The sequence below is a fragment of the Phallusia mammillata genome, chromosome 7 (assembly GCF_965637545.1).
Source record: "Phallusia mammillata chromosome 7, kaPhaMamm4.hap1.1, whole genome shotgun sequence".
Lineage (NCBI taxonomy): Eukaryota > Metazoa > Chordata > Ascidiacea > Phlebobranchia > Ascidiidae > Phallusia > Phallusia mammillata.
The window spans coordinates 5926674-5950859 of record NC_137258.1 but is presented as its reverse complement, the minus strand read 5'-3'; the positions used below and the strand labels follow the sequence as shown (position 1 = coordinate 5950859).

Below are 24186 nucleotides of genomic sequence, written 5' to 3'. Positions count from 1 at the left end.
CAAACTTCACCAGCATAGGCCTAAACTAAGACAAAACAAGGACGCAAGTTGAAAACAAGAACATTCTTGAAAAACGAAGACAGAATTTCAAAAAAACATAGACAAACATTACAAAATAGAACTATTTGGCAATGGCATACCCAACAATAATAGCTCAATAGTTCTGTTATCAAAATAATGTTGTAAGTTATAGATGGCTATGAGTTGCTCCTCAAATAGAATAATCATCCTGCACTGGGGCTAAATATATAAAAGCAAATTCTTCCTGAAACAAAGCGAAAAAACTAAGCAATTTTTTCAACCTAAACCCTTTTTCTCTGATACTGCCTGAACTATCATAATATGGCATTGGTGTTTCTGAATTGACGTCCAAAGCTTGCTTTTTTCAGTGGGTCAACATGAAAAGGTTTGATAAAGGTGTGAGGCGCGAACCAACGCCTATGCTGTGACGAGGTATTGCCGAATTTCCGACTCGCTTTGCTGAAAATGAATGAAGAGGAACACAAAAAGATTTTGGGCCGCACCCCCTACCATGTAAACCGCAAATGTCGAACAACAACAAGCACCTGCGTAGGGTGTGAGAAAAACCTAAGGCTATGTGTGCCGGCAACCGGTCCAATTAAAAACATTTAAATGGTTACAATAAAACTTGATTTAGATAGGAATCCTGAAGGGCAAATTGTTCAGTTCCCACACACAAAGGAATCTATAAACAACATTTTTACCCCAAACGGGGAAAATTTGGAATCACTTTCTACTCCACTTCATAAATAATCATCCATGCAGCAGAAGATAGAAAGGTTATAAAAAAGACTTTTAATACTAAAATAGCACAATGACAGTAGACTACAATCATTATACTAAAATTTTGTCATGAGTTGCTCGAAAAATGTAGATGTAAATAGCCAATTTCTGTAGTCTGAAAAAAGAGATTTGGCTATGTATGCTGCAAAAAGAAAACTGTTAGAAAACTGACTTTATTGTCTTAAGTAGCACTCGGTAATATTTTATGCTGCACGTCTTACTAAGACTTTATACGACTCTGTCAATAGTACGCGTTCTGCCAAGTCGCTTTTTTTCACAGTAAAGTCAAAAGCGCAGAGGCGGAAGAAAGCAAAAGTCGACAAAACGGCAAATACGAAACATGCAAGTACAGACCAAGAAGTAGTGGGTGGTAAGTATCGGACATGGTGTAATAAATCGCACATAAAAAACTTCGACTTCAATACAAGTAAAAGTCAAGTTTTTACCATACGGTTTTCATCTCCATATAGGGTTGCTGGGTAACGCAAATGAGTTGTTTTTTTACTTGTCTTGCAATATATGTGCCTGTTTTAGGCACGTACCCATTAAAACTTCATGAAAAAGGCAAGTAGGATAGGTTAAGGCAAACGAAACCCATGTGAACCATTTGGTTTATAGCAATATATGTCAGAACAGTTGATGTTTTGGGTCAATGCTTTGCGGACCCCCAATATGCATAGGTAATGTCTGGAGTAGCGGGGTCGGCAAACCCTGGCATGAGCGCCAAGGTTGGCACGCTAGGTGGTTTTTCATGGCACGCCAACCGTTTTATATTGAAGTAACAATTTAACCAGTTACACTGCTTGTTCGTAGTTTTTATCATGCCATTGTCTTAAAATGCAGTCTTACATGGACAAAACACTCTGCTTTCTCTTTATTTTTGATATGTGCTGGCACGTACCGCCATTATTTAGAAAAACGTTGGCACGCGAGTGCATTAGCACATGGAAATAACAAGTAAATTGGCACGCGTCGTCTAGAAGGTTGCCGACCCCGGGTCTAGAACGTTACTTCGTGGACAGAACTATAAATCAGTGCAACTTAATGGTAAATGAAGATTGGTGGGTTCAACTGACGGCACAGTCTCCAACATTTTCGGGAAAGTATTCCTTGAAGGACACGGCAACAGCTTTTGAGAGGTAGGTCATAGTCCCATACGGACCGCTGGGTGCACAGTCGTAAAATTCAGTACAAATTTTGTTCGAGTCCTTGGTTAGAAGTTCGTCTGACGCACCATCGTTCACCTGCAAAACACATTTATTTGTGCTTTAAGGCAATTTGGAAAACAACTAACATTGGGGCTACGAGGTATGGAAAATTTAAGCTAAGTTTTAAAAAAGAAAATATTTGATTGTATATAAATAAGGAATTTGTGATGGTCTTTGTGCCACATATATCTTTCAAAAATTACTTGTTAAATAAAATTTTAAACTAAAACAGATCCTGTCGTTTGTATGTTACAGTAATATCAAGATTTTTGGTCACACACATACTTTTTTGTGGAGAGGGTAGAATAAAGCATTTAGAACGTATGTTGTCTACCAAGCCTAAAAAGTAGTACAAGTCTATTCAGCTTTTTGTCAGGTTCAACCTAGCACTAAAGTACTATTAAGGCAAGTTGAGACAATACATTCAACGACAGCCAAACAGTCTACCTGTACCAGTCTAAACGACGGTAAACAATTCTTAAGGTCGTAAATCAATATACACGGTCGTCACCGAGGAAATGGAATGCTTGGCTGGGCACGGAACAAATAGTCTAGGTTTGCCTTCGTACGGTAACAAAGTGTGACTAAGTTCTTCGAAGCATCGTAGACCATTTTTTACGAGCCCGATCGCAAACAAACCTCAAGGCATGCATTTTTTTGCCCTTCTTGAGCTAAAAATGTAACTTGTTTCTGGTGCATACGTAAGTTATACGGTTATGTAGTTTTTGAACATAATGTGTCCGACTAAATAAGTTTAACGTTATCCAGGGTATGAGCAATGGTGGGATTCAGCGGGTTCGCACTGGTTCTAATAGAACCGTCTCACGAAATTTTATAAGATCAGCGAACCGGTTAGCATAATGGTCACTGTCAATAGAATTTTTGTAACAAAACCGGCTGAAAAATACGACTTTTGTGATAGAATCGGCTGACAAAATATTTGAATCCCACCACTGGGTATGAGTAATAATAAAAATAGATTCCTTTGCGTTTGTCAGCAAATTAAATTTTGCGAAACATTGAAAGGGTGAACAGCAAAATAGTGTGCAAATAAAGCCTATAGGACACACCTGTTTAAGCCCCAATACGAATTTCACGCCTATGAAAAACTCATTCTTTAAGCGCAGCCATTATAGATTGCAGAATCACCACGTTTTTACGGTTGACCTGCCGACATGGGCTTAACACGTGTTCGTGCGTTCGCCTCGGCGGAGAAGCTTCGTCAGCACAAGTCACGTGGTCTTGGTGTCAAATAGCGACGCGCATATTTGCCCGGTTTCGGTTTCGGAATGATCACATCAAAGGAAGAGTGTATAATTTATTCTGTCCTTTAATAGCTTGGAAATTACAAAACTGATCAAGTATGCCATAACAATTTTATATTTATTGAAAAAACATTATTTTGTCGTTGAACTGTGTTTTTTTTTCTTTGTAGGTAGACACATTGGTGGTCACAACAAAAAATGTAAGGTTATAATCTAACTTTTGTAACAAACAGCCGCAAGGCAAAACACCATAATGGATTTGACCAAATTTGTTGTCGTCCAACTGTGTTATTTCTTTCTCAGTAAACACATTCGGTTCACACAAAAAATAAAAACGCAACGCTATGGTCTTACATATTTTGAACAAACTGCCCCAATGCAATAACACTGGTAACGGGTTTAAACAGTAGACGTGGGTTTGGTTTGGTGTTTCAAGTAACAGCAGCAGTCGACCTGGTCAGAAATTCCACGTATCTATTCAAGACAGACTCAAGTTCACGAGTGACTGAACATCAGAACAAACCACAGGTAACACAAATTCCAAACGGCGTTGAAAGCAAATAAAACCTATAGCTTAGCAAATTGTACAGAGCGGAAACCCCCGGCAGCGAATCTATTGTCACAGCCCATTTTTTCCCTTGCGAGAAAAATTTTTGCCCAGTAAAGGCGAGGATTGAAAAACTAAACGTGGTCGCCTAAAAAGGATGAGTTAGAGAAAAATGTTCGTGATAAACAACCCTATACTGGGCGTGTCCTGCACGAACATTGTGGTACTCCTCAGTTTAATCATGCTTAAATCCTTAACTTAATGTGAAATATGACTGTTTGTTTCCGATTTAATCAGATCAGCACCAAGATGTATTATTCGTATGTATATATGCATACCGCCAAAACAGTTTGCTCAAAAACGGCTAGCCTGCCTGTAAGAGACGAGTATACTTAATAGGTAGTGTATAGGCAAATTCCTCAAAAATTACACAACCCCTAAAAGATTTAAACAACCCGGAATTTGATTTTATGCTGACGCATTGTGCAGCAAGGCAGTTTCCAAGAAAATGCAAACAAATTCAATAAACATAGTTTTTTAAATAGTAAGATGAATAAATTTAATGTAACTTCAATAAAAAAAAATTCTCCTATTTTTTAGATAGTGTCACCAGTACCCTTTATATATTGGTATTTGGGTTCCAATTTTACCTCGTCTTTTTGGAAAAGGTCACTGGCACATAACAACACACTGTCAACATTGAGGTTGTCGGAAAGGAATTTGACGCGCGGAGCATCGCCCAGAAGCGTGAGGACAATAAGGGTTTCAACCACCAGTTGTCTGTACTCGGCTTGTGGGATGTGGTTAAGCACGTTTTCCACGAGAAGCGCAAATTTTAGCTCCCCCGGGGTCATCTGCAAAAATACCAAGAATATAAGTTCACATTTTCGTGCCGTTGATAATGACTGTAAAACTGACTAACGAGAAGAGAAAGCAGAAAATTGAAATTTATATTTTCATGTCAAGAAGAAGAAGAGTTTCAAAAATTTCTCTGTTTTATGTGTTGTATGTTTCAATAATTGCCGAAAATTGCCCAACGTTAATTTACCAGAAAAAAGTTTAATGGTAACAATAGGTTTGCGGCAATAGGTTACAAGACACAGCCATGTGCCTACCATTGTGGTGGCATTTTTGCTTGACATATTATAGAGTACATGTTCACACTTGTCTTATTGATTTAAACGAGGTACCTCTTTTCATATGTGTGTGTGGGCGGCCACAATGAATAGACATTGGCACAAACATGGACGGTATATTTGGGTGAATCCCGAAAACCTGGCCGTAGCCCAGCAGTGGGTCAAGGCATTTTAATGGGCCATAGAGCATTTTAAGTAGGTTGTAATGTTTCAAGGCATTGCTTGTGTTTCTATCGTGGTAAAAATACGCTATGACTGCAGTAGTGAATACTTTTTAGTAAGTGGCCTTAATGTTCCATATATTCAAGTAAGGATTTATCAGAGCTATTGCGAACGCGCCTTTTTGAAGTAGATCCAGACAGTTGGTGAAAATTTAATTAAACTAGACTTGAAGGTTTGAAATAAAGGACGTTTTCCGAAAAGCCAACATGGCATATTACCCACAAAAAGTAGGCACCTAATATCAAAGTGGTGGTTTGCTAAGCCAACATTTCCGAGCTACACAGGTCAGGAAACCTACAATTCTCCACCCTACAATTTACAAGCACAAAAATGTTACACAGAAAACTCACATAATTGCCAAGGGTGCTTGCTGAAGGGACCAGCAACTTTTTAACTGAAAAAATGCCAGCAAATGTCAGCTTATGGGTTATCAGTACGTGAGCAAACGTATCAAGTTTGGCAGAATTCGTACAATTTTTGATCTGTTTCCCCCCCTTGTTATGTGTTAATTTGTCACGGGTGTGAAAATTGACAATGAGGGGTTAGGGACAATGCTAAGGTGGCGCTTATTCACGCTATAACAAAACATTAAGAGCAGGGTGCTATACGGTAGACAAGTTAACAAAGCAATCCGCTGTACTTCACCAAGCAACAAAAACGGTTTTAAGTCTTACCTCCTTGGTAACATATCCAGGTATGTAATGTCCTCCAATGACGAGACCGTAGCACTTTTCAAGCAACCTCCATATTCGGGAATAGAAGTTTTGCGGAACCCGGTTTAAGGCTCCGTCAATTCGTCGCCTTCTGACCCACTGGCCACGTTTTTGGCCGGAATACTGCAAAGCAAACGATAAATATTCTTTGTACAAATTCAAAATGTTATAGTGTAGTTTAAATTAAAAGTACATGATTACATTTGGGGCTCCAACGTAGAGGGTAAAACAAGGTAGGTGGAAAATGAATGGTAACATGTGTGTGTACAGTTTCAAAATGCAACAATGAACAAAACTTTATGCAGGGTTGCGACACAAATGTTATCATTACTATCGTTTTGAGGTAAATTGTGTACCAGAAAGTATGCAAATGCATTTGCAATGGTGGTTTCCCACATCCCTGCATACTAACGCAATTAAATAAGACAGCTACGCAACGGGGCTCTACACAAACATGGCGTGCGGTCAATTTGAATGTGTCAGTCTGACAGGCGATAGGTCATTTGATTGTGTTTTTATCCTACCATTCCCACCCGAAAATTGAAACCATTTCTGCAACAAAAACAAACCTATGCAAAAACGGGGATTGACCACTTCCCTGCGGACTAGCACAGTTAAATAAGATGGCCACGCAGCGGGCCGGGGCTCTACACAAACATGGCGTGCGGTCAATTTGATTGTGTCAGTCTGACAGGCGCCCGTCGCACCTTTATAACGGAAGCCACATTGACACGGCGTGTTATTTGCTGCCGAAACACACAATAGCTGCGGTCTTAGGAGAACCGCAAATACGTGTCAATTGTCCCTAAACCCCAGCCCCCAAGTCACGTGAAATAAACGAACTGTGATGTCACAATTCGTGTGCGTAGGCGTTCCGCTACAAGTCGCGACGGAATGTTTTAGGTGAGAAAGAATATGACGGGTCAACGATAATAGCTAGTTGCTGGTATGACACGGAACAAATGTATCAAGGTATTGAAGTGAATTGTGCAGAAGCTATGAACTGGCAGAAGCAGCAACTGTTATGAGGGTGGGCATTTGTATTATTGCTACAAAGATCCTACGTACATTGTTAAATTTACCAAAACGCATTTTATATGAACATGCAACTAGGGATGAGCTAAAACTACAAAAGTTCTGTTTGGTTGTACACCGATAACCTCACGTAAATGCTCGGTGCATTGTAATGTCACAAACAGTGCAATTCCACGCTATAATTTTGTAGCTTTCCAAGGCCCCTTACGTCAGCAGCGCTGCATTAATCTGTGCAGGCCCCAGAAGTACGCGTTTTTTCATGATTTCCACCACAGGACCAGAAGTGTTTACAGGGATGCTCGGTATCGAGTACTCGGGTTCTGGCTCGACTTGACCTAACCCTGAATGCAGTCTCTCACCCCTACATGGCTCCTCTAAAATACACAATCCACGTATTCCAGGCTAAAACATGTAAAACTTTTAAAAATGTAGACGGTTAGGTTAGGGGTTAGCCAGGATGAGAGTCTGTAAAACAGTAACATTACAATACAATCTCTTTATCCCCTTTTCGACTAAAATTCTCACATGCGTTGGGTACCAAACATAAACCCTACCCAGACCCTACTAGCCCTAACCGTCAACATTTTTACAAGTTTTATTAGTGGATTGCGTTTTCAAGAGGGGCCCCCTTTACGCTTAAATTTATTTTTCAAATCGTGTATGTTATTGTTATATACTTATATAGCGACATGTGGTATAACCCGTTTTGGTGACATATGTAAAACGTTGGGGTGGCTTGTTTATTGTAATAGTGACGCAATTTTGTAAGGGCAGATTTCACGATATTGCCTTACAGAATTTAACCACACTTCAGCCTATGTTTGAAACGAGTATATTCTCTATGATGTTTTACGATGTGCCTTATATTTGCCAACGTTGTTTTATGGCAAGGCAGCATCCGTAGGCAAAAACGCGCAGTGATCAGGTAGGTATTAAATGTTTCTTTAATAAGACAAAAAAGTCGTGGCTCTGGTTGTGGGATGAAACATGGTACCACAATATTGTACGTTTTTGCACAAATTTCGTGCAAAGCGCAACGAACGTTTTTTGACAATGGTGATTTGATTTTCTGCAAACAATCTGTTCAGCTTAAGTAAGTTTTACAGAAAACCTAGGTTGAACCGGATCTTCGTTTAATTCGGACAAAACTTGAGGTAAAAATGATTTGTAATGTGGTAAGGCTTTAACTAATCGACATCGGGTAATCCTGATCTTCGCTTAACCCGACATTGTTTGGTCCAAACGGGTCCGGATTACCAGAGGGTCACTGTAGTTGTAATTTATCGCAAGTCGTATGGAATTATAGGGGGTACCAAAACCTTCATTCTGGGTAAAGTCATTATACATCGGATTATTTATTAACCCAAAATATTGTGCATTGTCACGTCGGAACATTGCGACGTCACATATATTCCTAATTCTAGGCTAGTTTTGGAGCTTTTTAAGGTTCTTTACATCACCAGCGGTGTATTAGGCTGTACATGCCCCCAGAAGTATTTTTGTTCTTGAATACCCTTTCGAAAACCGGTTTTGCATGTCAGTGCATCAATATGCAAAATTAATCGTCGGGTCAGGTTGTGTGACCGCTCGGCTGCTCGGTACCGAGTACTCGGGTTCTAGCTCGGCTCAGTCCATCACTACAAAATATCACAAGTAACCTGAGCGTATCCGGATGGAACGATGAGATCGGATGAAACGCTTTGGTTTCGAGAAAGCTCGGACTGGCGGTCAGTGAACTGCTGGTCGAAAAATTTCACACCTTGCTTCCAAACAGGCGGTGAGATGAGACCTGACAAGCTACGCTGTGGATGCATGAAAGTGTCATGTCATGTGATAACGTAAAATTTAGGAAGAGTAATCATGCACACCATAGCACCTAGGAACAGATGTGTGGAATATTACACAAAACGCTAGTGCAGTGGTTCCCAACCGGGGAGGATTTTTAAACCTTGAAGAATGGAGTTTACTTTAATTTTCACATGTGGTTTGTAAATAGACACTTCATCTCTGGGAATATACCCAGTAAAGTTGATAGAAGACCCAATTTTAAATGATCTTTGTATGGTTTAGCGTGATGTGTGAGGAATTCGTCTATAAAGGTTGGGAACCACTGGGCTAGTGGATGTATAGACTGAGTGTCTGTGATAAATCGAGGACAAATCACTGCTTCACAAAATGAACCGTAGCGCCCTCTTTCGGACGTTTTGCAAAATTAAGTACGCAATGTGCTTTTTGACCATATTCATCATAAAAAAAATGTTAATTGGCGAAATTCTTATTATTATATGCTATTAATTAGGGCGAAAACAAGTGTGTGAAGACCTGGAAAAGAAGAATCAATGATACTGCTCGAAATTACACACACCAAATCACCCAAAACTACTTCTGAAAAAGAACCCCATTGTTATCTAATGCATGCTATGAAATGTCGGATAACAGCTTAGAAAACACATTAATTGCCATGCAACACTTGCAATACTACCCATATATCTATCAGTTACACAGTTGCATGCAGTATTGACGCAACTGCTATGGTCAACTGCCAAGCAGGTATTTCACAGCAAAGCATTTCAGGTAATTTAATGCCGAAAAAACAAACATAAGGATATTTTTAGCTGTATATACTAATACGAGGTTATTCGAAAATATTCGCAAAGGCAGCGATGACCCAATTGCAACAGTTGTGTGACAAAACTTTTATTCATTGGTGTTTGGTTTTGCTGCATGTTGCGCACACAACTAAGTACTAACGTGCGTAAAATATATCAAATACAGCAAATTTCTGCCACAACCAACTATCACTTACTTACAACCTAACGTTCATTACTAACATAAGATGAATATAAATTCATAACTGGGATCAGCCCTGAAGCGTCGATGCAGACCAGCGATCACGGCACACTCATATATAAAACACAGTACGCCAGGCCCTGACCTGGGTTCGAATCCCACCGCAGGCTAGATTTTTCGAGCCTACGCCTTGCCATCTGGTGGAGAATGCTTGGTGACCGGCTGATTCAGTATGACGTCTTTAATGGGCCTGGCGTACTGTGATTTACTAACATAAAAAAATGCAGGTTCAAAAGTCAGTTAACGACACCATTTCACACCACTTTGTATCAATCATAGAGAGAGTGAGTGCAAGCAGAAAAGAAGAAGTCCAAAACCACCACACAGCATGAAATTATCAAGTATGAAATGGGTGAGTGCGACTATCTACTACTTACTGGGCCACGTGATTCTAATGAGTTGGGCCTTGTGGTTGATACCTGCTGCTAAAGGGTGGAAGGAAAATAGAATGTAGATGTTAGGGTGCATTTGAGTGTAAGCTGTGATAGGGTGAGCACATTCTAAGCAACTATAAGTAGTATGTTGCTGGTTGCACACAGACAACTATAGTTTTGCTGTATAGACAAGCTGGTCGTATTTTTATTGGATACCAATATGCATACAAGTTAGGAATTTTTATCGCCGATTCCATTCATAAAAATAAGGAAACTAGTTTTATTCTAAAAAGCGGTTTTGACTCATTGTAGTTTCAACCGATCGCTTATTATAACTATAATATGTAGTAGATAGACATCTTATAGTCATATTGGCCATAAATTTAATCAACACCTCTGTAGAATGTTAGGAGGTAAGTGTAACCGTTAAATTGTAGCTTTAGTCCCCATATTATCAACTTAAATATGCATCCAGATTTTGTTTTTGACATTCGCATACATTAACCATAGACGCATAGTGCGTTCGACCTTAAGTATAGTTAGAACCATGCAGTATAGTGAAACTTACTTTCAACTTTCGTTTCATATTTACTAATTTCGACTTGTCTCCCTTCGAAGATCGCTCGGTTTGCAGAGCAATTTCTTTTACAGTTGATGTGCCAGGAGTCGGACGCGCTAAACGTAAAATGTATATTAAGAAAAAGGCGAAATAGAATCACCCATGATCCAAACATGACTTTCAGTCGAGTTGTAAAATGGGCCTGAAATTTGGGGGGCGACACAAGAATTTTGATGAAATTAAGCCCGAACTATTGGCCCAAAAGATAGATTAGTCAAGGTGAAATTACGACACAAATCTGGCCTAGTGTAAACCCGTTTTATTTCAACTAAAGCCCGAAGCCGACCCGGAAAGTCAACTCTAACATTTAAAATATCAGAGTTGAATTTTTATGTAAAGGCAATAAGATGTTTTTTCTTACTGCTTTTAATGACACCGAATTCCTTGCCGCTCAGGATATTGTGTATAAGTTGTTTCATCTCAAATGGACTGAGACTCATCAGATGCATGGAAGCTTCCTCTCCGGAGCAGCGCAGATGTCTGGCAAGTTCGCTTGCCATAACCTTTAAGTTCGATAAGGTGTAAGTTTAAAGGCAAACGTGCGTATTAAGTTTTGGGACTCAAAACCATATTTTTACAACCCTTGTACAAAATATAGATTAGGACCGGGACGGTTGGAAAACTGCGTTATATTAATTCATCGCCATCTCAGTCACAAGTTCTGGTTATTTGACTTAACTTAAATTGGTAAATACACCCAAAGGGGTAATTTAACAAGGGATAAGTAGGCAGGGGGTATTACAGCATTTTTTTCACTAAATAATTTTATTGGATTGTCGGTTCGTTTTACTCTACGTCTACAGTCTACACTATGTGTGAAGTTAAACTGTAATTTAATAGGAAGAGACAATATTTCAGATAAGGGAACCCATAATAAACATGTGGACTATTTATTAAAGGACAAGTTAATTTTTAGATATAGGGGCACCAGAAGACTTGAGTTTCAGTGTGAAAAAAGTGTCAGCAGCTCCCATTTTTTTAAGGAGTGGCACAAATATTTAGCCAAAATCGGTTTGTCGCTCTTTACATAGTGTCAGACTTTACCATTGGACGGTTACATACAATTATAACAATTCATTTTCCCATATAATACTACAAGTTTGAATGACTCTGTGGCCTACTGTTTTCTTGGTGCACTGGTGGACCATGGGTCTACAGTTTGCAATTGACCTTCCAGTATAACAACACAGCATTAAACTACCACCAGTATCAAAATACAATTGCCACCAATTGCACAAAAAAACTTGCCATGCAACAGCATGCAGTGCACCACCCACCTGTATTATAAGGCCCACCCGTAACCGCAAGAGGTCGTTAAAGAGCTCAGGTGAGGCGCGAATGAACATGGCGAGGTACATAATGATCTCCTGCGTCACAAACATGCAATGCTGTTAGAAAGCTGACAGAATTTGCCACCATCAAGCAAAGGTTAATGTCGCTTTTTTACATAAGAACAAACATAAGGTTGAAATTTAGCATGGATCATTCAACTTTGTTTGTCTTACAGAGGTTTACGCGTTCAGGTCTATAAACGCTAAATTTTTAAACAAAACATTACACAAACGAAATGCCTTGGAATATACAAATAGCCAAACAAGTGCTGTACACAAAACTTTACAAATCGTACATTTTCATTTGGGTCTTTTGCCTAATGCATCCCTAGTAAAACGCTTACCTGCGTAAGAACTGCCATATCGGTGTCTTCGGCAAACGATTCAATTATTATGTTTAGAAGCTCATCGTTGGGCATGGGTCTAAATATAAAATATATGTAAGTATCGATATAATGTCACTACCAAGTAATATCATTAAAATTTGGTGTTTTTTTTTTACTAGATAACCAAACGTCTGCAATTTTGGTTTGTATCACATACCATGGTATGCATTAGCTATAGATTATGAACTGGTCACAGCTAAATGTTTTCCGAAGAGCTAGGTACACACTGGTCTGTGGTGAAATTTAAACGCACGAGCCCAACCCTATTCGAGCAGTTGCCTTACTAACCAAGCTATCCAGTTAAGCTTCCTATCCAGTTAAGCTTGCATATTAGGCTCATAGTGTACACAGTGTAAAGACGATCTAAGAACCAATGGAAAAGCCTTCAAGACAGGGGGAAAATACGTAGCATTGAAAATAGAATCAAAGTCTTGCAATATGTTTACAGAAGGTTTCATACAGTATGTTGAGTATAAGAAGTGAAAAACAATTAATTAAATGATAGAATATTACCTTACTATGGTCGTTTCCCTTGGTTCCTTGGGAAGTCCAACCGTGACCTGCTTTTGCCTCACCAATAAGTCAGTGGTAGATTGAGCGAGTCCACATACGCGACGATGCAACAAACCTATCATCTGCAAAGTAAATTGGTACATAAATGTCTGCCTATAATTAACCCTGTTGCGTGTACTAACGTAAGAATTCACATGACACAAAGTTTATTAAATACAGATTGGCGGCGTAAAAAGCACAACTATTTAAACCAGCATTAAGACAAGGTTAGGGGGAAGAAACTTGGTTGAATGGTCGAGGGCAGGGGTCCCAACACTGACATCAACAATGACCAGGATTCGTCCTTCTGGGCGTCCTGGGTTCAACCCCGTGAAAAAAATAGAGTTAACAACTAAATTTAGGGCTAGGCTATGAGTTTTTAACGCAACTTTACTATACAACCTCATTGTAACCACAATAGCCCTAAGCGTAAGCATTTTCACAGAATTTTGGTTTTTCACAGAAAACTATTTGCAAATGCCCTTTGCGGTATTCAACAAACTTTGTCTGCGATGTGAGTTTTCACGTTAGCAGATTTTACACAATTCACAACAAGTGGCGCATTGCAAGAAAATGGGATGGGGCATAGGCGTAACCATCAAGCTTATTACTCGCACCTGTCTCACAACCATCCAGTTTCCCTGCTGGCCAGCACGTTCGTACAACTCCTCAATAAGATCACTTACAGTTGAACCGCTTCTCCCGTCAATCATCGAATCCCAATTAGCTCCTCTGTAGAAAAATGAAAGGTCATTGTGTAACATACTACACAAACACACGTCTCGTCCGAAAGGTTGCATATTAAACAAAGTTATCGCCCAACTGGTGTGGTGCTAGATAAAATACTCAAGAATTGGTGATTTTGCTGACGTTTTGACCCCAGAACGATGGGGTTTCTTTAGACTTTAGAGCAATGATTTTGTTTAGGCTGTTTTGCCAGACGATAGAAACTTACTTGAGTCTGTAGAGGGCATTGAGGATGTCGGCTTGTTCCCATAATGTTCCGGAGGTCTGTAGTTGACGCACTAACACCTCAGGGTTGCTCTCCTCGTCCAAAGCCGCACTAAGTTGTTAGAAATATGTAAATGTAATATCAGAAGGGTGGATTTCCGATATATTGCCATTCTATGTATTCTTTTACTATTTAACGATTTACTATATAGCATTATTTGACCTACTAATAAGATTGTTTGTGCAAGCAAAATCGTATGGGTCCCTACATGCGTGTTTATGCAAATTGGTTACAGTATAAAAATGTTGCAAATATTTCCAGATTTCCCAGCACATATTAGTAAAAAGCATCTAAACTTTATATTATTTTCACTTTATTATGATGATAAGTTGTAAGTTGTAAAAAAACGGATAAAAATGTTTTAAAACAATAATCCAAGTCTAAGGCGCAGTCGAAAAAATGTGGCAACTTTTTACCTTTCGCTGATTCGCATCTTTTTCTGAAGAGCTTCGTTAAATAGAGCAATATCTGAAAATGTCAACTGATGTCATACGGTATGAGACATAAATATGTTTACAGCACACGTGTTTTTTAGCCATGCGCAACAATAATAAATTTCAGTGCCGATTTTAGTTATGATCACTACACACACGAAAACCTCACTACAAACAGATTATCAGAAGTTGCACAAAATCACAATAATTCCATTTTGCATGCAACTAATAGGCATGCAGTGATGAGAAGACTCAGTGTAAAAAATGTTGACTTTTTTAAACGCAAGGTTCGTAACTTTCAAACGACGGAAAACTAACATAATTTTTGTGGGACTGTAATCAGATGGCACGAATATTTTAAGAACGTTTTTTCAGTGCGATGTAAAACTGAATTTAAATTTCTGTGGTGTCCAGTATTTTGTGATTTTAGTCCAAACTTTTTGACCATTGTGATTGGCAAAGATGACATTCAAACACACGCAAGCATAAAGCAACTACAACATGCAAAAGATATGGATATACCAGGGTGTCAAAATGATCATCAATTTAAACTTAATGAAACGAAACCAAAGTTGAAAGCAAATGGCAAATATTCTGATCTTTTTGACGCCCTGTTTAAAAGAAGCCCATTTAGGGGCGTGTTTGAGGTGTGTCCACCAGCACACAATGTGATATGTGAAGAAGTGAAATTTGTGTGAAGTAGGGAAGCAGCAATTGAAAAAAATGATTATCCAGGATCTGGGTTATGCCACCGCTTTATCACGCTACGAATTAGGAATTAGTACACTATGTTTACAGTATATGCAGTCTGAAACTTACCAGGGCCTACCAGGGAACCTATATAAGGGAAAGAAAAATACATGGTGGATATGAGTGAAAAGTTTTGCTACAATCTAAAGGATTACAACAAAATGTGCAGGTATTGTGCTGAAGAACTCTTACATCACTTTGTAAGTGTTGAAAACCGACATGCGTACATCATAGGTTCAGGCAAAGCACTGTGTGTTGGCTCTTGTTACTATCGATCACTTGAATAGACGTTTAATAACTGCAGTCAAGATGCAGCTATGCACAAAATTAAGGAACAATAGCGCCATCTAACGTGCGCGGAGTATAAAGTACCAGGTAAGAATTTTAAGTTAGCAAAAGCATTACTGCTATAAGCGTGTGATTTCAAATTAAAGAAACATCGTGCATTTTAATGATTGCGTCTAACATACTGCGCGTATTAACCTTACCATTACTGCTTGAGCACTAAAACCTAAAATGAAAAGCTGCAGTTTTTGACTACAAACTACAGACGGTTTAAGGCCTACACCTACAACTGATGGGACTAAATCACGTGAGTAAACCAATTCGTGAAACTTAAAGGGCTAAAAACCCATGCAAAAAATCATATGATTACTGGTCAAATCCGCAGAAATTCTTCGCTGACGTAATCGCCCAGCCAATCGCGCTTGCAGGATGTTACGCTGTTCTTCCTGCGTCATTTCCGGCCCAGACTCGGTCACAGGTGACGCGAGAAACCGCCCGGTGTCGCTGTGGAGTCGGTGGATACGAGTCGGGGGTCGACTGAGAAGAAGGTCAATGAACGCCGAGTCAACAGAACCTAAATAAATTAAAACTTTCAGTATATTTTCTTTTGTGAATTAGGCAAGTATTTAAATCAGGATTCGGGTCTAAAATTTGTGCGCGAACACGAAGCCCGAAATTTGTTGAAATAGATTCCGAAAGTTACACATATACGGTTTAGTTACGACACAATTGTGGTCTAGTGTAGAGATGTACCGAATATTCGGCTGAATCGGCCACTTTTGCAAAGATTCAGTTTCGGCCGAATAATTTGTTGCGATTCGGCCGAAACCGAATCTTTTATTAATACACATTTAAAGCGTTAAACGTGTCTTTTCTTCTTAGTACCAACGAAAATCGCGTCCATCATTATATTTTTTAACACATTGACGCTTTTTCCACTGCAGACAAAAAATCAGTAATTCATTGTCGGGTTGGCAATCATGCTTGAGGCAATGTCCAACCCCACAAAACTAAAATAAGGACGAAACGCAACCATTCTGCACGAATTGCCTGGTAGATAAAATTATGTTTTCATGTCAAACGCGTAGGGTACGACTTCGCGTGACGTCATAAATGATTCGGTTGATTCGGCAAAATTTATCTGGCAAAATCGCCGAATATTCGGTTTCGGCCGACTCGAAATTTAGCCGATTCGGTACATCGGAGTGGCTGTTCTTACTTTCATCTTCCAGGAAAGTCAAGCGAGTTAAACATGAAGTGCTGAGAAAACTCTCCAAGGGTCCAAGAACAACTCTGTAGAAATGAAATAAAATCCAGTCAATCGCATACCTAACTTTTTTGTGCAATTAACTGGATTATGCTATAAACCGGACGATTTTCTTAACAAATAGCTAAGGTTAAAATTTGCGGGTTCTATGCAATTAAGTGGTGTGTGATTAACCGGATTCGTCTGAACCACAAAAGAATTCGCATGTTTGCAAAGCCTAAGTTGTACCGTTAGTACCTATATTAAAATATTTAGCGCATATATTCTTTGAATACTGATCATACCTCACGCCATACAGGTAGCCACTTTGAATTTTTCGCAAGGTCGAAATGAGTGATGGTTTAAAACTTTCACCGTCTTCGGCTGTAAAAAGACTTGATTATCTAAAAGCTGTTTTGTTACCATGGTTACCAGGGGGGAAAACGCATCAGCAATAAGCATAGCCAAGTTAGTTCACAACTAAATCCACTTAGCATTAAATCTATGCAGTCTACTGAGGTTTAACTAAAAAATGGACCTACTTAGCATGCCACGGTGTATTGGAACAGTGATAATGGGTCTGCCCAACATATTCCAGTATGTAGACAAGTATTGCAGTTCAGTGAGCATCATGTCAATCAACATGTCAGTGTCCAGTGTCATGTAAAAGTCACGTTGGTCAAGTAACTGTAAAGTAGAAAACATTGTACAAGGTACACACGAAACACAGATGTCACAAATAAAAAACATTAATGCCCCCCCAAAAAATAAGGTCTCAAAAATACGGATCTATATTTGTTGAAACAGATGTGTTATGTCATTGGTTCCCATCCGGGAAGGAATTACTAAAGGAATGAATTTCAAAACTTTAGGGGAGGAAGTTAGTTTAATTTTTACATGTGGTTTGTAAATAGACACTTTAGCTCTGGAAATATAATCTGTAAAGTTGGTAAAAAAAAACACTTCTGACGATATTTGTATGGTTTAGATTTGGCATCTACTATGTTGCATATAAGAGAGGAATGAAAATGTTTTAAATTGTCAAGGGGGGAATTCATGGAAACGTTGTCAGTCGGTGCTCAAACAGTAATACACCAATCGGCAACGTAGCCTACTTTATTTCTTCAAAATAATGGGCAAATTTGTTACGACTCTCAATGGAAAACATTGTGCGGAAATCTCTAGGCAAACTACAACAAAAAGGATGAAAATTTACACGTGTGATTTTTTGTGAAAATACTTACGTTGGGAATAAATGCAAACGTATGCCCTTTAATAATGTAGAGTTTGCTTGTGCCGAGAATTCCGATCTCGGTCATTGGTCGCCCGGACAGTTTCAGTTTAGGGCATCTCCCCATGTGAGAGTAGACCGAGGCTAGGATGCGAGCTGGCTGCACGCTACAAGAAAAATAAATAATACAATTCAAACAAGTCACAACGCAAAAATCATTACTTTTTCTGTTTGTCTAGTACAGGGGTGGGCCACCTACGGCCCGCGGGCCGCCTCCGGCCCGCCAGCAACTTCTGAGCGGCCCGCGACTCGTATTTTACTTTGATCGGCCGGACGGAATGTATGTGTTAAAGCCCATTTTTATACCAAAGGGTTGTTACATTAAACGTTAATAGTTATTAGTTTATTACCAAGAATAGGCATTGTTAAGTACATAGACAAAATCATTGTATGTTTGACTTTGCCTTGCACTGCTCTGTTATTGCATAATAATCGTTGCGGCCTGCCGCCGCAATATATCACCACTTTTTGGCCCGAGCATGGGAAAAGGTTGCCCACCTAGACTCTAGTACAGGGGTGGGGAACCTGCGGCCTTTTAGCTCACTAAGTGCGGCCTACGATGTCAAAATACATTTTAGAATGTTGATATTACAGACTGCACCAGGCGCTGAAAAATGGACAGAAACGTATTTTTTGACCTTAATTCCACATTATAATTTGATTAGTTATAGGACAGCGGTTTTCAAACTAGAGCCAAATGGTCCCGGTAAACAAAGCGATTTCAGCAGGACTACTAAAAGCCCAAGGTTCTACAATCTTATTTGTGTTGCAAAAGAACAATTGTTTGCGCATAATCGAATGTATTAAACTTGTCTGTGATGTCACAAGCTGCTCTTAGATCATTGATATTTGTAAACAAGCGAATTTCTAGGTTAAATAAATCCTGAATGTTGGAGTGAAGGTGGAAATGTAGTGAGTAATTTTATTTAGCTTGAACCGTAAGTCCTACAACTCTACGAGGGAATAGCAAAACGACCATTATGTAAGTCAAAAAGTTTGAACACCACTGTCCTCGGTCTGGAAAATAGTCTATGCGGCCTAAACGAGTGTCGATAAACCGTTTGGTGGCCTTTATACACAAAAAGGTTCCCCACCCCTGGTCTAGTACTTTGGTCACACGAGTACAAAGGTCGAAATCAAGCATGTGTAAGTTGTATGAAGAACAAAAAAGTTAAACCTAATATATCTTTATTTCGTGTGTGATACTGACGGCACATAATGCCTAAAAACTAAACAGATACAATCAACAGGTGTTATATAGTCAACACGAAAGCACACATTTATCTTGTTTGTAAACCATGTTATCAATTACCTATGCGACCACATCCCCAAATATACCAAACAAACCCAAAGCAAGCACCAAATTTAATACACAGCACCCAGTAACATCCTAGACTTGCACTTACCGAATAGGATGAATCTCGTCTAAGGTTTTCGCGTGAACTCCAAGCTTTTCTTTTAACATGGCTTGGTATCTCTTTTCCTCAGCAAGTATCGCAACTGCAAATAGTCACAACATGATAAATTAAACCACTTATTACACCACTTTGGAATTGAGGTGACGAAAAAAGTTTGGACTTTCCTAATCCGGACACGAAAAGCAGCTAAGTGACGTCATAATGTGATTTTACGATTTAATCTTGGCGAATGACAGACCGCACAAAAATATCGATGTTACTCATGAGTATGACTGATATAATTGGTCTATGAGTCGGTATTGAATGAATACTAAGCCAAGTTGTGAATATATGTGATGATTCTAACTTGAAGCGGGTTTTAATTGGTTCCTGCGACAAACTTGCTAAACAGGTTTGTCTGCCTTTCTGTATACGAGTTATTGCAAATACGTTGTCAAATCTTGAGGGCATTAACGGAACGAAATGCCGAAAAAGCTTACATCTGTGGTTCTGTGCCATGTTCGTGTTACAAATAATTTGATACCAAATTCAGTGTGTGTTGTTATGGTTTATCTTACTTTATAGTAAATTTATTGACTAAAGGATCATTTTGAACTGTTGGCCATTAGCTAAACCTGATGACAAAGCATTATTTGGGTTTAGTATCCAACGGACGACAGGGTATTACATTACTACACAGTTCGACATTTGCAACATAATGACATGTAACATAATGGCTTTAGGTCAGTGGTTCTTGAACTTCTAAACCTAGAGGCATACCACTTTGAACAAATAATTTTGGCTCCTCAAGGCTAAACCAGTTGTTGAAAATTAATTTCAAACGTTATTGTGATTGGTGAGACAGCTTTGGGTAATAATAACACTAACGTATAGTTGTAGCGTTGCATTCGACGCCGGCATGGCACAAACGAGTTTTTGTGGCATGTAACGCTTATAGCTACGCACAGTTAACGTAGAGCACTTTGCAAAATCAGAAACGTCAGAGGTCAAAGGTGACTTACTTTGAACCACAACGTCGGGTTTTGGGGCAGTTGCAAATCTTCGGTTAAGTGGGTCGATTTCACCAGGGGCAAGATAACCGTCCATGAGGAGTTGACCCAGCAAATAGAGGGACTGGCCCCAAAGGTGGGGTAACTTACCCGTGGGAATACGATCTTGACTGTGAGGATTCGTTTTTTCATGTTCCACCTACAAAAATGCAAAAAAGATGAGAAGTTCAGTTCACCAACCACTTTGCAGGTAATAACTAGTCTTAAAACTGCATCAACTCAAGAATATTTATTGTTTTAATTAACAGTACTTGTGAAAAAGTTTTTAACATGTATTGCAAAATAAAGTGTCTCAATTCGGATAGCACTGAGTGATCGTTTGTTGATGCATTAATTGTTTGCGTCTGCAGGATATGTTGAATTTATGTGCTATGATATAATGAGAAAATAATTGTGGCATGGGAAATGTCACATTGGCCAATAAAAATGGTGTTGATGTAAATCGAACAATTGACAATCAATCAAATACACTAAAACAATAGTTTCGGCCCAGCGCTATTTTTTTTACCAAGTTACCACTAATTGTGTTTTACAGACCTAAACACATTTTGCCTGATTCTGCAATCATTTCTTTTGTTATAAGGCAAAGTTCAGGCTTACACAATTGCTTATCTATGTAATAACCCAGATCACTTGAAATGTTCTCTATACTTATTTAACTTATTTACCCTTTCCGCTGGTACAGTGTAAAGTTCAGGAATACATTTAACATCATCATGTACAACCAAAATCTCTTTTAGTGCATCATGATATTCCACCACTTGTTGTCCATTGTCGTTAAAAATTCCGTCCAGTATAAGGTATGCCCAGAATACTGGCCATTCACATTCTATGTCTTCAAACATCTGTATTAAAAAAATGGTAACCCCAGTTGAGTTAAGTTGGGTATATTTCACGGTTGAAACGAATCGTAGCAACACAATTGTGCTAAAATGTTCACCAAGGCACAAATTCACCAAGCGATTTGCTCATGAAAAACACAAAAAGCTGGGATAGGTGTAGGACCAGCAACCTTACAAAATGGAGGCAAGTGCTTCTACTACAATGATCACATATGGTGCTACCCCCAAAACTTTTTTTGACATTTCTGTGATTCTACAACAACATAAAATACTTAAAAAACACATGCATCGCTATTGCAGAGATATTTAGAAACTGGAGACACTGTTTCTTACCTTAAGCTCAGCCAATTCATAGTGGAGGCGCGATGAATCTTCCAATGCAGTTTTGTATCCATCACGAAGAAACCTGCTGCATCCATACCTTCCCTAAGAAAGTAAGTTCATATTCCAAAATTTGAAATTGGTACTTGTATTGGCAATAAACATTTGTTTAAATGCAAATAATTTATTGTTAAAAATGCTACAAACCTGTAACTTATTGACAATGGCTTGTTTTGTAATGTCAACTAGATGTAGATCATTTACAGCAAATGCAGGATATCCAATAATACTCAGTAACCCAGCATCTACTTCCTGTTAAATGACAAATTAAAAATACAGCATATTTTGACACCAATATTTATCATCACTGCTAACAGTATGTACCTTGGAATTGGATTCTCTGGGAAGCATGCTTTCCAAAATAGCTTGACATAATGCTTTTTCATCAGGAGTAACATGTATAACTGACTGTGGTCCCCCACTGGATCCAAACAGATTGAGCTCATCTATTGCCTCAAGTGCCGCCTAAATAACAGGTCATTACATTACAGTGCAAGTTTCTTTGGCTTAACCATGTCCTTCAAAGAATACAGTCTTAATTACAACTATATCAACAGTGTGGCATAACTAAATGTTTTTTTTAAATAGTACCCATCTTTGAAATATATTAGAAGATTGATGTAAACTTTTGTAGGTATCTTAAGAATACAAACAGTATGTTTCTCCTTTTACCTTGCACATTCCAACTGAACTGGCATTTAACTCAGGTACACCATGGTTCGTTTTATCCCCTCGCTCCCAAATCCCATAGTCCGGTGTCCGATATGCACTTGATATGTAGAAAACCAGATTCTGGACAAATGCAACTTCATCCAGACTGTAAATTATCTGCAGTCCTGGAAAAGCAAAAACTTTTCAACATCTCATATATATTTTTCAACTTAAACTAGGCATAAAAAAATCATAGACCTCATGCTCTTTGTTTTTGATAATGCAAATATTCTTACCAGATACTGACATTTGTGCCAGCATAAGAATATATAATCCTGTAGCATCAAGTTGCAAATGTCCCCAGTCATGATCTCCAACCACAATTGAACGAGTCCGACAATGATATTTAGCATGCAATGCATCATTGGCTGATTGACTGGTCTGCAAGTTTAAAAGTGTAACATTGATAGTCAATTTATCAGACAGTCACACAATTATATATTGCAGTTTAAATACAAACACAAAATAACAAACAAAAATCACCTTAAAGTTTTCTAACTTTTCTGATTGTCGAATCATGCACATGAGTAAAGATCTCATACACTTGACCACACTCTGTAAAAAATGATTTTTTTCCACAGTTATTTATATGTATCTTGAGGTGGGATTTAGCCGTTTCGCACCGGTTCTATAGAACCGTCTCATGAAATTTTATGAAATCAGCAAACCGGTTAGCATAACTGGTTACTGTCAATGGACTTTTTGTAACAGAACCGGCTGAAAAATATGACTTTTGTGATAGAACCGGCTGACAAAAAATTTTAATCCCACCACTGTATGTATCTAAGCATTTAAGCTGACTCAAAAATGTGTGCTGTGATACTTGTACTACATACCTGTTCGAGCTCATAGCATTTTGCCTTATCTTCATCCAGGTCAGCTTGTCGTCTGTAAGCGAGAGCCAAACCCCACACAGCTTGTATGGAGTAAAGGTTGTCTCTGACCCATGCATGAGGTTCTCCTTCACTTGCAGAGAACAATCCAGTCACTGGATCCTAAAATGGAAATAAAAGAAATTTAATACACAAACCTTTAAAAAAAGTCATTTGCTATTTTTTTATCAACATGAAACCAGAGTACAATGCTGGTATCTTGAAAACAAAAAAGAAATACGACTCTAAAGTTTTGACACAATTATTCTAAGCTTCTCAAGCTTTTCAGAGCACTTTATAAAAATAATGTCTGCAATTAACCATTTCTTTCCTGCTATTTTCTGTTTAATCCAGGTCTGAAATTTAACTTCACACTCTGTACACAATTCCACAAAGTCAGAAAGTGCTATCTACATTTGCTTAGCAAGACACAACCATGCCAAAAATAAGCTCTACTTGCAATTCTTGCATATTGCATTGCGTCAAGCATAAATATAAAGAACAAGATTCACCTGATACTTTAGGATGCTTTTTTGTATAACCCGGGCATAGTTATCAAGTTTTACACCTGAGTTACTTCTGCTTCTCATTGTGATTTACTCTAGATTTTAGCAATTTATTGCAGAAAATTGGTAAAAGTCACAAAACAGCTGGCTGCTGTTATTAGGTTAGGCCAAAATCCATAGAAAACAGCCAAATTTTCGCTGTCCTTCAGCTCATCCGTTTTCTCTTTCTCCATGCTTTTTGCAAAATTATCATATTTTAAACACTTTAAAAAACAAACTATTATTTATGTACCTTAAGAGTGAAATCGACAAATAAGTACACTGTAAATGTACTGCACACTGTGCAT

The 24186-nt window shown here is 38.6% G+C and overlaps 1 protein-coding gene across 3 annotated transcripts; it reads right to left on the bottom strand.

Moving 5' to 3' along the window:
* Positions 1-1045: 1045 nt before the first annotated feature.
* On the bottom strand, positions 1046-24088 carry LOC145239623 (phosphorylase b kinase regulatory subunit alpha, liver isoform-like). Of its 3 annotated transcripts, XM_080102984.1 has the most exons (30): positions 23846-24088; positions 23298-23456; positions 22945-23016; positions 22698-22842; positions 22423-22586; positions 22075-22215; positions 21898-22002; positions 21703-21795; positions 21196-21372; positions 20480-20666; positions 19467-19560; positions 18014-18167; positions 17312-17456; positions 17075-17153; positions 16743-16816; positions 15894-16097; positions 15308-15325; positions 14471-14522; positions 13998-14105; positions 13660-13774; positions 13004-13125; positions 12449-12527; positions 12051-12140; positions 11135-11276; positions 10723-10829; positions 10158-10205; positions 8589-8732; positions 5857-6018; positions 4475-4678; positions 1046-2048 (listed from the first exon to the last, which is right to left on the bottom strand). In XM_080102984.1, the coding sequence occupies exons 1-30, from the start codon at positions 23921-23923 to the stop codon at positions 1872-1874; spliced, it is 3639 nt and encodes a 1212-aa protein (XP_079959110.1). In that variant the 5' UTR covers positions 23924-24088; the 3' UTR covers positions 1046-1871. The 3 variants fall into 3 exon arrangements, with proteins under 3 accessions (XP_079959110.1, XP_079959112.1, XP_079959111.1); XM_080102986.1 differs by lacking the exon at positions 10158-10205; XM_080102985.1 differs by lacking the exon at positions 15308-15325.
* Between the last annotated feature and the right edge of the window lie 98 nt (positions 24089-24186).